Here is a 12,624-nt window from a genome sequence, read left to right on the forward strand (position 1 = left end):
CATTACTGACATAATTTGTCCATCTTCAGTGTAATCAGACAGCCTGAACCAGTTGTTCACCTGCTCCTCTGCTGCACTGTAGAGCGAGGACACAACTCTGTGGATGTCATTCCTCCGGTCTGCTTTCAGAACCACAATATGAGTTTTGTCTGGGTGGACTGGAGACAGCAGTCTGCCAGCAGCTGGCCTGGAGGGAGTCGTGAAGTGTTACGGAGAAAATTGTGACTCAGTTACATCGCAGAATTATTAACGCTGTGTTAGGTCTGCTGATGCTGGCTCTGGATAGGGCCCCTCCTTCCTCTTGTTTTCTTCCTTTTCAGGTATGCTGAGCACTGTGGCAACGGCAGGTGAGGGCAATCCTTGATCAATCAGCAGAAGCAGGAGCAGGTGTGCCAGAGCCAATCAGCTGACTTCTCCTACACAATATAACCTGACTCCACTGTTTAGTCGACGCCGGTGTTCCAGTTTGACTGGTGATCAGGTTAACTGGCGATAGTTTCCGTCTCCAGATGTTTCGTTCGCAGATTCGTCACGATCAGACCTGGATTTACGTGAAATAAAGGTACCAGATAAAGAAGACCTCGCCGAAAAACGTCGGCATCACTGCTTAATAAAGTCTGTATCCATGTAAATATCATCTACAGACAGTAAAAAGAAACGTGCGGGCCGAAATAAAAAACACGTATTTTTCAAGTACGGTGAGAGGATTCGAAACCACGTAATCCAGCGAAAAAACTATGAGATCACCGTTTTACTCATTGTACTACCAATCACCTCTGCAAGCATTCTGCTTCATCCATGCAATGTAATGCAGTGATAGCTGTCTGTATATCCTAGCGTATGTTCTATTTCTATTCTATTTCTATCTTCACATTTTAAGCTTCTGGACTTTTCTAATACTCTATTTTATTATAAATACCTGCATTTTTGGCACCTTATTACTGTTTCTTCAACCAACACGATTTGCACATTCTTTTATACACCAATCAGGCATAACATTGTGACCACAGTGGGGCATGGACCCAGGACCTCTTGGGATGTCCTGTAGTACCGGGATGGTGGCAGTGAATTCTGTGGGTCCTATGGGTTGCAGGGTGGAACCTAACTAGATCAGGCTTATCCTGGCACATCCCACAGATGCTCAGTAAGATCTGGATCTGGGGAGTGTGGAACCCGGGTGACCACCTTAGCTCTGTTGTGTTCCCCGGGTCACTCCTGAGCAGTTTTTGTGGTGTGTCGGGGTGCATTGTCCTGCTGAGGGTGACATCTGGCATCAAGGACTGCTGTTGCCATGGGTGGTTGGGTGAGTTGCTGGACCTGCCATGTTTAGGTGGGTGGAACATGTCAAACATCCACATGAATGTCAGGACTCAAGGTTTCCCAGCAGAACATTTCATTATAAAAAGATGATTGATGTTATTCACTTCACCTGTCAGTGGTCATAATGTTGTGGCTGATCGGTGTATATTGTCTCCTTATCTACCTTGAATGTAGCGTGTGTGCGCTCCTGGATTTCTAGAATTGCCTGAAGGGGATAAATAAAGTGTCTGTCTGTTTTAATTCTGCATACTTTTAATGGTGGCAGTTTGTCGAAGCATTACAGAACATAAAACAGAGCTCATGTGGTAACCCACAGACTTTCTCAATAGAAGCGTTATACTTCCTGTTTACATCAGTCAAAGCCACCAAATTATAAGAACTGCTCCAAAACCTAAGGCAAACTGATGGTCCAAATCTACCTAATACAAAGAACAAAAATGGGAGTTACAAAATATACTATGGACTATTTCAATAAAGTGTTTCTGTAAATCTTATTTTTCAGTATTCATGGTTTCAGATTTTTTTTTCACACAGAACATGAGCATTCAGGGCCTACCAGAGATGAAGGGCTATGACCCACTAGATACCACCCTCAAGTTTGTCACCAGGAGGGACGACTTGGATCCAATTTGTAAGATTCTTTTTCTTTTTCACTGAACAGAAAAATGCTACAAACAACAGTTTCAGTAGTTTTTCTTCCCCTTCCTCTGTAATTGTCTCCTCATATTTTCATGAACTCACAGCTGTATGAACTGCATATTACCAAGTAATGTAGCTGATATTTGCTTTTGCCCACCTCAGCCTCAGATGATGACTCTCTCAGAGCAGAGATGTCCTGCGGCCACGCCGTCACTCCTGAATCTCTAACACAGTGGTGTCGCAACCTGCTGGACCAGGTATAATGGATGCAGTATCTGTATGTGCACAATGGAATCGAAAGAGAGACAAGATTATACACATCGATGAGACGGGATACAGGTGAAGCCAATGAGGGCAGAACAGACAATCAGAAAGGAGGGAAAACAGAGAAAGAGAGGAAGCACAAGCACTAAGTAGCTTATTGAAAAGGGATGTAAACTGTGCACTTACAAAGATAGGGACAGGAGATATAAAAGCAGAAACCAAAGCCAGGTCAGATTTAAAAACAAGAAAAATACTCAGAGAGCGCAGTACTCCACCAAGGCTTCTGAGTCGTTGTGTCATTTCCGACAAAAAAAATGACCTTGCACTGCGCACAGGCGTGTGTTATGCATGTGTACGTTATATACAGATATCGAATTGCGTGACTTAAATATGTGGCGGGCGGTGGAAAGTGATGGAACTCGGAAACACCCCAACAATTTAATCAATTGTTCCTTGTATGATTTCCAACAGATAAGTCCCGATAAGTCCACAGCAGTCGATTTGCAGAAGGATCGCAATTTTGTGATCGTCAGCAGGCAACTGATGTAGTGTTCACTTGTTATCATAGTTACAGTGACCACGATCTCGCAATGATACAGAAGTCTTTAACAAATCCATACATCCAGACTAGAAGCCGAAAATCTAATCACTTGGTCCTTGTGTCATTTCTGACCTTCCCTGAAAATTTCATCCAAATTCGTTATTCGGTTTTTGAGTAATGTTGCGAACAGACAGACAGACAGACGCTTATCGCCACAAAACTCCAACGTTCCTTGATGGAGTGAAAAATATATGAAAAGTAGGAGAACAGAAGTATAAACTTGCAAGAAAGAGAAATGCTCAAGTAGAGTCAGATCTCTTAATTACCTCAATATTCTACTTAAGTAAAAAGTCCCTTGATTGCTTTCTGTCATTTCAAAATGATTTTTCTTTGTGTTTTAAGGGGCATTACACATTTAAATGCCCTGCACTGGTAGAGGGGACCACAAGGTGCAATAAGGCGTGGTCGTACCAAGAGGTGCGCAGACTGGCAGATTTATCTGTTGAGGAAATGCAGCACTTTGAGGACAACATGGCCCGCATGGCTGCTGCTAGACACTGCGAGTTTCAGCCAGTAAGTGGTCCAGTGCTCTGTGGTTGTATTAATGCTGACTTTTCAGGGATTTACTCTGACTCAAACATTAAAACCAAATCAAGTGGACTGATGTTTATTTTTTCTTCACTGTTCTCCCCCATCAGTGTCCCCAGTGCAAAACAAACATGGAGAGGAAGGATCTTTCCAACCTGTGTGTCACATGTATCATATGCACAGCTGATCAGGGGGGAACCTATCAGTTCTGCTGGCAGTGTCAGAAGCCATGGAAGGGCTCAGCTCCTCGATCGGACCGCTGTGGCAACGATGACTGCATCAACAGGGACCTGCAACTGCTGCAGACATGCAAATCCATCGACCTGCCGGAGGTGGCGGGCGTCACCAGCTGCCCCTCTATCCGACTCTGTCCTACATGTGGCATGAAGATAGAACATAATAGACAAAACTGCAAAAATTTTATATGTCCTCGATGTCATAAGGAGTTCTGCTTTGTTTGCCTGAAACTAACGCGGCAATGTTGCAAGACCAGTTCACCATTCAGAATCTGCCCAGGCGGTGTAGCTCCAAGACAGACTTCTATTCCGGTATGGCAGAGAAAATGAAGGCAATCCGGTGTCTTATCTTAATTCAACAAGAGATCTTTAACAGAAGTGTTTAAAAACACAACAAAAAAATCAATGCATTTATTTTGAAAGGTCTCAATATAGTCTCCTGGACACCAAATGTTTGTGGCATGTAACTCTGCTCCACAAGACAACTAGGTTCTTATTTGTGGTTTCTCTGCCTCCCTCTGGCTGAACTTTAAATTGCACATGACAAATATGTTTGGTATTTACCTCTGAATCTCCATTACTGAAATACTTAAGATGTTTTATATATACAAAATGGAACCTGTTTTATTTTAATTAGCTTTTTCTGTATACCAGTGTGGCAAAATCTACCTGGTAAAACTTAATTTATACTCAGTGTGAGAGGGAATCTTTTATAAAAAATAGATCTGAATGTAAATTTTGATTTACATCTCAAATTCACCCAGACAAGGCTATTGTGTGTCTGTATCATTAACATTAGAAACACTCATTAAGATCAAGTAAATTAAACATAACTTAAGGTTTTGTGTTTTCATTCCAATCAGACAAGTGTCATGGTACTTTTCTTTATTACATCACAACATATTCATCCGATTCAAACACAGAAGACAATAATTAAAGGTTAATATAAAGAAATTATCAAGCTGATTAATAATTATATTCCAGATTATTTAGATATGAGATTTAAACTTTTTTTTTTGCATTTCTTAAAGACTTAAAGAGCCTTTATTGTCATTGTTCAGAAGTACAATGAAATTTGTCTGAAGAACGCGACAATTAGCAGCAGTGCAAATAATAAAAATAGTTTAAAAATACTCTCAAATAATAAAAAGAAGAATCAAAGTACTATATACAAACAAAGTAAAGTGATCAGTGCTGATAAAGTGGTCCAGTGTTGAAATAGAGTTCTTATTGCATAGATGAACTGGGAGGGGGGAATGACTGGGTGGTGGGGCAATGGGTGGGGGGGTGTGATGGCAGCGACAGCTCTGGGGAAGAAGCTGTTCTGCAGTCTGCTGGTTTTTGTTTTTAATGACAGCCTCCGCAGAAAGAAAAGTCTCTGCTGAGCCTTCTTCACCAAGTGGGAGGTGTTGGAGGTCCATGTGAGATCACTGGTGATGTGGAGACCCAGGTACTTGATATTGCTGACCCTCTCCACCTCCTCTCCATTTATGCAGAGAGGTTGGGGGGGGGGGCATTTTTCTGGCTCTCCTCAAGTCCACAATGATCTCTTTTGTTTTGATGGTATTCATCACCAGGTCACTTTCAGAGCACCAGCTGACCAGGTGCTGGACCTTCTCCCTGTAGTGGGTCTCGTTGTTGTCAGATATTAATCCCACTATGGTGGTGTCATCAGCAAACTTTACTGTCGTGTTGGAGGGGTGGATGGAGGTACAGTCATGTGTGAAAAGGGTGAACAGGGCCGGGCTGAGGACGCAGCCCTGAGGTGCACCTGTACTCAGTGTGAGTGTGGATGATGTCACCTCTCCTACTCTGACACTCTGTGGTCTGCCGGTGAGAAAGCTGTGGATCCAGGAGCAGAGTGTGGTGTCTAGTCCCAGATGGCCAAGCTTGGTTATCAGTTTATGGGGGGAGATGGTGTTGAATGCTGATGTAAAATCAACAAATAGCATTCTAACATAGGTGTTGGGGCCCTCCAGGTGGGTCAGGGCCGTGTGCAGGCAGTTGAGATGGCGTCTTCCGTTGATCTGTTTGCCCTATAAGCAACTGGTGGATGTCCAGATCAGCAGGAATGATGTCCTTGATGTAATGCAGGACCAGCCTCTCAAAGCACTTCATTATTATTGGTGTCAAGGCAACTGGGCGGTAGTCATTCAGGCATTTCACTGCCTGTTTCTTGGGCACGGGCACTATAGTGGTGAATTTAAGGAATGTGGGGACTACAGCCTGCTGTAAGGACCGGTTGAAAATGTCCGTAAACACGCCTACTAGCTGGTCTGCACATGCCTTCAGGACCCGGCCCGGCACCCCGTCTGGACCTGCTGCCTTGGTGATATTGATTTTCTTCAGTGTTGACCACTGTTCCCTCTAAGCTGCGCACGTGCATGCGCAATTGCGCACTGCTGACACAGTCTCCGGACACAGAAAAAAAAATCCAACTTAAATTGTAAATAAAATAAACACGTAACAATTCATTCTGTGCTATTTTTCAATGTGAGTCAGTGAGTGACCGGTGACTGGCTGCTGCAGCCAATGATGCGATTCACATACGTATTTACCATAGACTGTATATAATGGTATTTACGCAGCTAATCAACGTCAGGCGTCCTTATGTGCAGCCACCGTTGTTCTCATAGATATGAATGAGTAGATAGGACACGCCCCTTTGAGCTGCGTACTACGGCGAGGCTAAGCTAGTGGGAGCAAAGTTTCAGTGCATTCTTTTTTTTTTTTTTTGTCTGCATTTGTTCTCATTGTTTGACTCCACAAAAGAGGTGTCAACATTGTATGAGATTGATGCATATTTTAGTCTTGCAGCCAAATATTTTAATATTTAGTGCATGTGTGTGACCATCACCGGCCCTCCCTGAAAGCTACGCAGACATTCTTTATTAGAATTCCCTATTATAAGCCAGGGAGGGCAGAGCGCAGATACCTTTGATATCGGTGTTCTGACGTACCGCTGTTGCTAGTGGTTCGATAAAGATCGCAAACAATAAGGGAGAGAGTGGGCATCCCTGTCTCGTTCCCCTTTGCAGACTGAAGCTTTGTGAAGTGATCCCATTGGTGAATGTAGCCTTGGGTGAGTTGTACAGAGCTGATACCCACTGGATAAACGATTCTCCGAAGCCAAATTTGTGGAGCACAGCAAAGAGAAAGGACCAATTAACCTTTGTCAAAGGCTTTTTCTGCGTCCAGTGACATAACAATAGCTTCTTTGTTGTGGCGTTGCGTCAAAGAGATTAGATTTAGACGTCTTCTGATATTGTTGGTGGAGTGTCGGCCATTTATAAATCCTGTTTGATCGCTGTGAATTATTGACGGGATGATTTTCTCCAGCCTAGAGGCGAGAGCTTTTGAGATCATTTTGATGTCGGTGTTGATTAGTGACAGAGGTCGATAGCTAGAGGGAAGCGTAGGATCTTTGTCTGGTTTAAGTAATAATTTAATTGCAGCTGTATTCATGTGCAGACTGATATAACCATTATTTTTAATCTCTGTCACTGTCCTGAAGAAAAGGGGTGCTAACATTGACCAAAAATGTTTAAGAAATTCAGCAGGGAAACCATCAGGACCAGGTGCCTTGCCTGCTGGCATACTGTCTAATGTCTTCCTGCAGGTTTCAGGGCTCTCAGGGTGGATCTCTACCTGATGAATGTTATAATTCTGATATTTTTCTTATAAATTTAACGTCTTTCTGCAGGTTTCAGGGCTCTCGGGATTAATCTGCCTGATAAATGTGACAATTTTGATGTTTTCCTCTAAATTTAGCATCTTTCTGCAGGTTTCAGGGCTCTCGGGATGAATCTCTGCCTGATAAATGTTATAATTCTGATGTTGTCCTCTAAATTTAACGTCTTCCAGCAGGTTTCAGGACGAGTCTCTACCTGATAAATGTTGTTATTTTGATGTTTTTCCTCTAAATTTAGCATCTTCCTGCAGGTTTCAGGGCTCTCAGGGTAAATCTCTACCTGATAAATGTTATAATTCTGATGTTTTTCCTCTAAATTTAGCATCTTTCTGCAGGTTTCAGGATGAATCTCTACCAGATAAATGTCATAATTCTGATGTTTTCCTCTAAACTTGATGTCTTCCTGCAGGTTTTGGTGTAATTTCTCAATTTTTCCTCTAAATTTAGCATCTTCCTGCAGGTTTCAGGGCTCTCGGGATGAATCTCTACCTGATAAATGTTGTTATTTTGATGTTTTCCTCTAAATTTAGCATCTTTCTGCAGGTTTCAGGGCTCTCGGGATGAATCTCTACCTGATTAATGTTATAATTCCAATATTTTTCTCATAAATTTAACATCTTCCTGCAGGTTTTGGTCTAATTTTGATGTTTTCTCTCTAAATTTAGCATCTTTCTGCAGGTTTCAGGGCTCTCAGGGTGAATCTCTGCCTGATAAATGTTATAATTATGTTTTTCCTCTAAACTTGATGTCTTCCTGCCAGTTTTGGTGTAATTTCTCAGTTTTTCCTCTAAATTTACCATCTTGCTGCAGGTTTCAGGGCTCTTGGGATGAATCTCTACCTGATAAAATTTGTTATTTTCATGTTTTTCCTCTAAACTTGATGTCTTCCTGCAGGTTTTGGTGTAATTTCTCAGTTTTTCCTCTCAATTTAGCATCTTTCTTCAGGTTTCAGGATGAATCTCTGCCTGATAAATGTTATAATTGTGATATTTTCGAACCTTCTGAAAGGTGACAATCTTCCTGTTTTTACAGTTTCTTACTAGAGGAGGGCAGGTTTTGTTTTTTTTTTTTTTACTTGGGGAGGGCAACTTTGGGAGTAGTTTTAATAAGAGCAGGTTTTGGGCTGGTTTTACTTTGAGGGCAGATTTGGGGGTAGTTTTACTCAGGGACGGCAGGTTTAACGGCAGTTTTACTTGTTGAGGGCAGGTTTTGGGCTGTCTTTTACTTGGTGAGGATAGATTTGGGGCAGTTTTACTTGATGAGGACAAGCTTTGGGCTATTTTTTACTTGATGGGGGTAGATTTGGGGGCAGTTTTATTCATTGAGGGCAGGTTTAGAGGCAGTTTCACTTGTTGTGGGCATTTTTTGGGCTTTTTTTACTTGGTGAGGGCAGGTTTGGGGGTAGTTTTACAAGAGGATATGAGGTTTTGGGCTACTTTTCACCCAGGGTGGTAGATTTGGGGACAGTTTTCCTTGGTGAGGAAAGGTTTTGGGCTGTCTTTTGACCGGGGCCGGTAGATTTGGGGGTAATTTTTCTCACTGAGGGCAGGTTTGGGGGTAGTTTTTCTAGGTAAGTGTCAATTAGGAGTGAAATTTTGGCCCTTTTTCTTTTTTTTTTTTTTTTTTTTTTTTTAGGTTTGAGGCAGTTTTACTTGGTAAGGGTAGATTTGGGGGCAAGTTTTACCCAGGGAGAGCAGGTTTAAGGGTACTTTTACTCGAAAAGGGCAGGTTTTGGGGTAGTTTTACTTGGTAAGGCTAGTTTAGGGGGCAGTTTTACCTGGGGAGGACAGGTTTTGGGCTGTTTTTTTTTTTACCAGCTCCATTAAGTTATGTGAACTTGTTTGTGTTCTTTGTCTCAAATTGTCATGGTAAGTTTTGAATGTTGAACTCAAGTTTATAAGTTTTAGAAAATGAAAGTTAAAGTAATTAATTGTTTTAACTATTTGTAAGTTTTATCAGGACCTTCAGTGTTGATTTAACTTATTTCTGTAAGTTATACCTTGAAAAAAGAAACGGGGTGCTGGGTGGAGGGAGAGGAGGGTCCTGCAGAAGAAATACCATAATTTTGGGATTAGTCAAAAATAAAACTGTAAAGCTATGATATCTAATAATTATCGTGCTCACCAGTTCTCTAAATTGGACAAACCATCTTATTTCAACCACAACTTAATTATTGACAAACAATATAGAAAACAGCGTGGACTACTTCCAGCTGCGGAGGGACACCTTTTTCCCGCTAGCTGCAATCAGACGCAGTGACGCAGCAGAGTGCAACTGACCAGGGTGGAGGGATACGTCATTCTGCTGGGAGAAGAGACACGGCGAGGAGGTAAGTTATCTTCTGAAAGTGCATTTGAGTTTTTGTCGATAAAATTTAAAAACAATGTCATTTTCTTCTGTGATAAAATGGAGTAAAGTCAGCACATTGACAGAGCTTTGCGAATATGACTACATTTTCGTGTTTTTCTCTGTGCTAATCCATCCCGTTAGTCGAAGTTTGAAATGGCGCATTAGTAAATTACACCACTGTTGTCCATGGGGGACGTATTTTAGTTGACGGGCGTTCATTTAGGTTACAAATGCTTCCGACGTGACAGGAGCAATTAAAAAAAAAACTTTTGAACTCAACATTTGCCTGCAAGGAACTGCTGGCTAACGTTACCCATTTGTTAGTTAGCTAGTTTGGACACAGTCACGGTAAAATAGTGCTGGATATATTCTGGTATGCCCGCGAAAGCTGAGTCACGTCACGCACCCCCTCCCCCCACCCAGAGTCAGGGCTCGCTTTTTAGCCGTCGGCGCCGTAAGTTTTAACTTATGAAATAACACGTTAATGAAGTCTAAAGACTTGGACGCTTATATTTACTGCATATAGTCAACGTATTTGTCGATGGTCCGAGTGTTTGAGGGGAGGCATTTGTGTTTGTACGGCGTATCGTAATGAAACGAGCTGAAATACCGTTAATTTCTTGCATTGACGCGCCGCTTTTTATCCACCGCCGCGCGCGCTCTCTATTCATCCTCTTGCTCGCGCTATCACAACCGAGCTCCCTCTCGAGACCGCAGCTGCTCTGTGAATGAACATCGTTGTCAGGTTGCAGCACTGTCTGAATTGTGTGTGACTTGTCGAGTTTATTCTGCTTTTCCTAATGACCCTACAATCTACAGTTAATTTTATTTTTCATTCAATCTGGTGGTTATTAAATTGATTATTCCATAAAAGGTCAGAAAATAGTTGGTGAGTTTGTGCTGCTCCTGTCAGGCCGCAGGTACATCCTGCCAAGATGCAGGACAAATAGACTCAAGCATTCTTTTGTCCCTGCTGCAATTGTCCTGCTAAACAAGTGACTGACTAATCTGTTCGTCCTATTTATTGTTGTCGTCTGTGCTTTATGTAACTGGTACTCCGCGATTGTTGTGACTCTTGTTCTGCTGACTGTAGAGTGATTTGCCCCACGGGGACAATAAAAGATTCCTTGATCCTTGAATAATATTGATAAAATTCTTAATCACAGCTTCATTAAGTGCATGGTGACACCCTCAAATTTGTCCCAAATAGATTATTTTCACTCACATTAAACAAAACATTGGAGCCCTTTTTTTTTTTTTTTTTTTTTTTTTTTTTAAAATTTGGAAGCTTGTAAAAGGGAAATTTGGGGAAATTAATTTTCTTTATTTTTATTGATTGAAATACTGGAATTTGTTTTCTATACGACTTATCTAATAATGTCAAATATTTGTTAGATCCAATCCCTGCATCTTTTTAAAAATGTACTAGATTTTTTGGTTCTTTGTAGAAATACTTAACGTAAATGCAGTTTCACGTAGAAGGACCCAAAATATCTATTTCTCTCACTCTTAGTCACTCATGTGATATAAGATGATGCAGATAGGTTAAAAATTGATTCACATTATCCTTTTCAAAACATGCAGCTCATTTTAGTTTTTTTTTCTCTTGCAGTTGTATAAAGCAGTCATTTCATCAAGCAGGAGGTTGACCCTTCAAAGTGTTATGCAGTACCTTGATAAAGAGGTATGTATAGTGTGAATTTGTCAATGTGAACTTCCATAAGAACTGTAGTATTGCATGAGCTCACTTTTGTCTAACTTTATGTAGGACACAAGTCAGAATAGGAGGACAGCTGCCCTTCTTGGTCTTCCACGTTTCTTCTCGGAGGATACTTCAGAGATCATCAGGATGTGTGATGTAAGAAAATATATTAACATGTTTATATAATAGTAATGATTGACGAGATTTATTGGTATTCATTTTAAACAGAAGCACACATTCCTTTTTTCCACAACATTGCAGAACCTTTTTCATTCAACGTTTACTACATCATTCAAAACTTACTGGCAATTCAAATGTTTTAAAATTAACTGATAGGCAATTTTAAAAAGAGAATGTGTGATATGATGATATAGACTGCTGAACTTCATAAGTCAATCACAATAAATGCATAGCTGACTATGAGGTGTATTTTAATGCAACCACAATTTTTTACCACTTTCAGACAGTTTTTATTAGGTCACCTGAGACGAAGTCAAAGACCTTAATTAATTACAAATTTCAAAGATCTTCGTAACATCCAGATATGGAAGAATCAAATACACTTTGTGGATGGAAGAGTCCAGGCCCCAGGGTTTCACATTTCCCCGTAGGGAGTGGGCAAAGTTTATCTAAAAATAGTAATCTTAACCTTGATGCCGTAGAAATTAAGGTCTCGATAATTTTGTGAAGTTTGCATTCAATCCTCAAGTAATGAAGCCGCTTAAGTGGTGGCAAAACCTCTCTAAAAATTGAAAGAGCTCTGAATTAAAAACATTGGCTTAATCTATGATGGAGCTGAAAAAATCCGAACTACAAGCTTTGGGTGTTTGCTTCTGATATGACTGTAGCTGTATGAAAATCCCAAAGTCACAAACTTTGTTGAATCTAAATTGATTTAGTTAAATGGTATACCATTCAAAACATGGATTCATATTTTTTTTCCATAAACAGCAAAACTGACTACATCAAAAATTCAGGTGACCGTCAAGGCCCATGTCCTCTTGTTTTTGTTTTGTTTAAGCTTTGCTCTCCATGCTTGTAGCCGGCTCCTCGGTACCTTTAAGGTAGGTAGTCCAGCGCTGCAACTCAATGATAGGAACTAAAACTAAGTCTGAACGGGGTTGTGTGGGGATCTTTCTTGCATCAAAAGTATGTCAATAAAAGTGTTTATTTTGTGACTAACCAGCTCAGATTGCCATGATAAGTATCTGACAACATTATGGAGACAAATGCTTCCTTTTTATTTACGTGACGTCGCTTCTTGCCCTTGTTTACATCCTGTTATGTAGTCTGT

At 41.0% G+C, this 12,624-nt stretch overlaps 1 protein-coding gene across 1 annotated transcript; it reads left to right on the forward strand.

Annotated features, from left to right (window-relative positions):
• Positions 1–1,552: 1,552 nt before the first annotated feature.
• Positions 1,553–4,466, forward strand: LOC111565657 (uncharacterized). Its single transcript, XM_023265832.3, has 4 exons — positions 1,553–1,951; positions 2,122–2,216; positions 3,167–3,337; positions 3,463–4,466. The coding sequence occupies exons 1-4, from the start codon at positions 1,828–1,830 to the stop codon at positions 3,916–3,918; spliced, it is 846 nt and encodes a 281-aa protein (XP_023121600.3). The 5' UTR covers positions 1,553–1,827; the 3' UTR covers positions 3,919–4,466.
• The last annotated feature ends 8,158 nt before the right edge of the window (positions 4,467–12,624 follow it).

This window comes from Amphiprion ocellaris, chromosome 2 (genome assembly GCF_022539595.1).
Source record: "Amphiprion ocellaris isolate individual 3 ecotype Okinawa chromosome 2, ASM2253959v1, whole genome shotgun sequence".
NCBI classification, from domain to species: domain Eukaryota; kingdom Metazoa; phylum Chordata; class Actinopteri; family Pomacentridae; genus Amphiprion; species Amphiprion ocellaris.

Coding starts and splice junctions, on each gene's coding strand:
- LOC111565657 (XM_023265832.3), top strand. CDS start 1,828: ATGGTTTCAGATTTTTTTTTCACACAGAACATGAGCATTCAGGGCCTA. Junction 1,952..2,121: donor GGACGACTTGGATCCAATTT/GTAAGATTCTTT, acceptor TGCCCACCTCAG/CCTCAGATGATGACTCTCTC. Junction 3,338..3,462: donor GACACTGCGAGTTTCAGCCA/GTAAGTGGTCCA, acceptor CTCCCCCATCAG/TGTCCCCAGTGCAAAACAAA.